Genomic DNA, 2,517 nt, shown 5'->3' on the forward strand with positions numbered 1-2,517 from the left:
TGGCCGGCGCCCCCCACATTTCCCCCAGCCCCCCATCGCCCCTAGCCTCTCCCCGTACCTGCCCCGGGGGGGGTCCCGGCTCCCAGGGGGCTTCCCAGCCCCCTCCCCACTCGTGCCCCCCGATTCCATTGCGCCCCAAATCCTGGGGGTCCCGCACCGGGCGGGGGGGGCCGGGGCAGTGCAGGGGGGGCCCTGCCGGGGGTGTTGGGGACCCCCCCCGCGGGCTGGGGACTTCCTGGAGCAGCGGCCCCAGAGATTCCCAGGCTGGGGGGCTGGGGAGGGGGGGAGTGTCCGGGAGGGGCCCCTCCCCATCCCGGGGGGGGCTGGGGGGAGACCCCCAGCCGGGAGCGCTGGAAGGAGGGAGGGGCTCTACCCCACAAGTGCTTTCAGAAGACCCCGGCCCAGAGGGGACAGGGGGGACCCCCATCCGGGGGGGGCTGGGAGGGGGCCCAGACATGGCAGGGGGGGACCCTGAGGTGGTGGTGGCAAAGCTGGGGGTCCCCAAGGTGGAGTAGGGAGGGGTCCCCGCTCCCATGGGGCTGGAGGGGGTGGTGCTCGGGCTGGGCTGGGGGGCGTCCCCAGCGTGGCAGAGGGAGGGGTGCCCCTCCCCATGGGGCTGGCGGGGGTCCCGCTGGTGGCACTCTGGGGGGTCCCTGTCCCCGCGGGGCCGGGGGGCAGAGGCGGCGGCGGCCGGCGGGGGCTGGGGGGCGGTGCCCCCCTGGGGGCGCCGGGCGGGGGGCTCTGGAGGGGCTCCGGCCGGCGGAAGATGAAGGCGGATTCCGTCAGGCTGCGCTGGTACCGCAGGAAGGGCCGGCGGGCACCTGGCGGGGGCGAGCGGTCAGCAGGGACCCCCAGAGCCCCCCGTGCCCCCCAAGGCTGCCACGGCACCTACCGGGGGTGCTGCCGGGCACGGGGGACGCGGACGTGGAGCCCGAGCGCTCCCGCTGCCGGAAGAATTCCCGGGGGTTCTGGGTGCGCTGGGAGACCAGGATGGCGGCTTCCTGCGGGACCGGGGGGTCAGCGGGGCTGGCACGGGGCACCGTGGGGCACCACGGCGGGGCCGGTGTCCCTGTGACCCCCCCGGGGCAGGGAGGGACACGGTCCCGGCACTCACGGCCGCCGTCCCGCTGAGCCCGGTGCGACCCCCGCGCTCCCGCTCGGCCGCCTCCTGCTCCCGCTGCTGCTGCTCCTGCGGGACACGGCGGCCATGGGAAACGGATCCCTCGGGATGGAGCCTGGATCCCTCGGGATGGAGCCCTGGGTGCCCCGGGAGAGAGCCCTCACACCTCCCCGGGTCAGACCCCACCCCGCATCCCCCTGCAATAGGTCTGTGTCCCTCGTGATGGGATCCCGCTCGATCCCGCAGGATGGACCCCCGGCTCCCCCGAGATGGACCCCCCGATCCCCCGGGATGGACCCCCCGATCCCCCGGGATGGACCCCCGGATCCCCCGGGATGGACCCCCCGATCCCCCAGGATGGACACCCCGGATCTCCTGCGATGCACCCCCGGATCCCCTGGGATGGACCCCTTCAGATCCCCCAGGATGGACCCCCCGGAATGAGCCCCTTCAGATCGTCCAGGACGGACACCCAGAACTCCCTGAACCCCCTGGGATTGACCCCCCGGGATGGACCCCCTGAAACCCCCTGGGATGAGCCCCAGACTGCCCGGGATGGAGCCCCCGTGTCTCCCAGGACAGACCCCCCCGATCCCCCTGAGACATCCCCTCTCTTTTACCCAAAACTCCCTAAGGGATCTCCTCTCTTTTTCCTCTCTCTGAGAGATCCTCTCTCTTTTATCCCAAATTCCCCAAGGGATCCCCCCGATCCCCCTGAGACCCCCCCCAATTCCAGCCCCCTTCCCGCTCACCCATCGCTCCTGCTCCTTCCTCCGCTCCTCGGCGTCCAGCCGCGCCTGCTCCTGCCTGGGGGGACGGCACAGGGGGCGTCAGGAGGGGACACGGGGGTGGGACACGGGACAGGAAGCGACACAGATGGGAAGCACCAGCGGGATATGGGGACAGGGACACGGGGCTCGGACACAGGCAGGGACACGGGGATGGAACAGGGATGGGGACACCGGGATGGGACAGGGATGGAGACATGGGGCTGGGACAGGGACATGGGGCTGGGGACACGGGCTTGGGACATGGGACACACATGGGAAACACCGGTGGGATATGGCGACGGGAACACGGGAATGGGACATGGGACAGGATGGGACACAGATGGGAAACACCAGTGGAATGTGGGAATGGGGCATGGGACAGGAAGGGACACAGATGGGGAGCACCAGCGGGATATGGGGACGGGGACACGGGGATGGGACATGGGACAGGGACACCGGGCTGGGACAGGGATGGGGACACGGGGCTCAGACGGGGACGGGGACACCGGGCTGGGACAGGGACGGGGACACGGGGCTGGGACAGGGATGGGGACACCGGGCTGGGACAGGGATGGGGACACGGGGCTGGGACAGGGATGGGGACACGGGGCTGGGACAGGGATGGGG

General features: G+C 72.0%; 1 protein-coding gene across 1 annotated transcript in view; it reads right to left on the reverse strand.

Annotated features, from left to right (window-relative positions):
- Window positions 1-2,517, reverse strand: part of LOC121335241 (drebrin-like) — an 8,834-nt gene that overhangs the window by 734 nt on the left and 5,583 nt on the right. The window contains exons 9-12 of the mRNA XM_041403132.1: window positions 1,115-1,189; window positions 893-1,001; window positions 555-821; window positions 59-474 (exon numbers count right to left, since the gene is read on the reverse strand). Coding sequence (XP_041259066.1) covers window positions 59-474; window positions 555-821; window positions 893-1,001; window positions 1,115-1,189 — 867 coding nt within the window. The remainder of the gene's footprint in view (window positions 1-58; window positions 475-554; window positions 822-892; window positions 1,002-1,114; window positions 1,190-2,517) is intronic.

Source organism: Onychostruthus taczanowskii, unplaced genomic scaffold (assembly GCF_017590055.1).
Source record: "Onychostruthus taczanowskii isolate IOZ18803 unplaced genomic scaffold, ASM1759005v1 scaffold2, whole genome shotgun sequence".
Lineage (NCBI taxonomy): Eukaryota > Metazoa > Chordata > Aves > Passeriformes > Passeridae > Onychostruthus > Onychostruthus taczanowskii.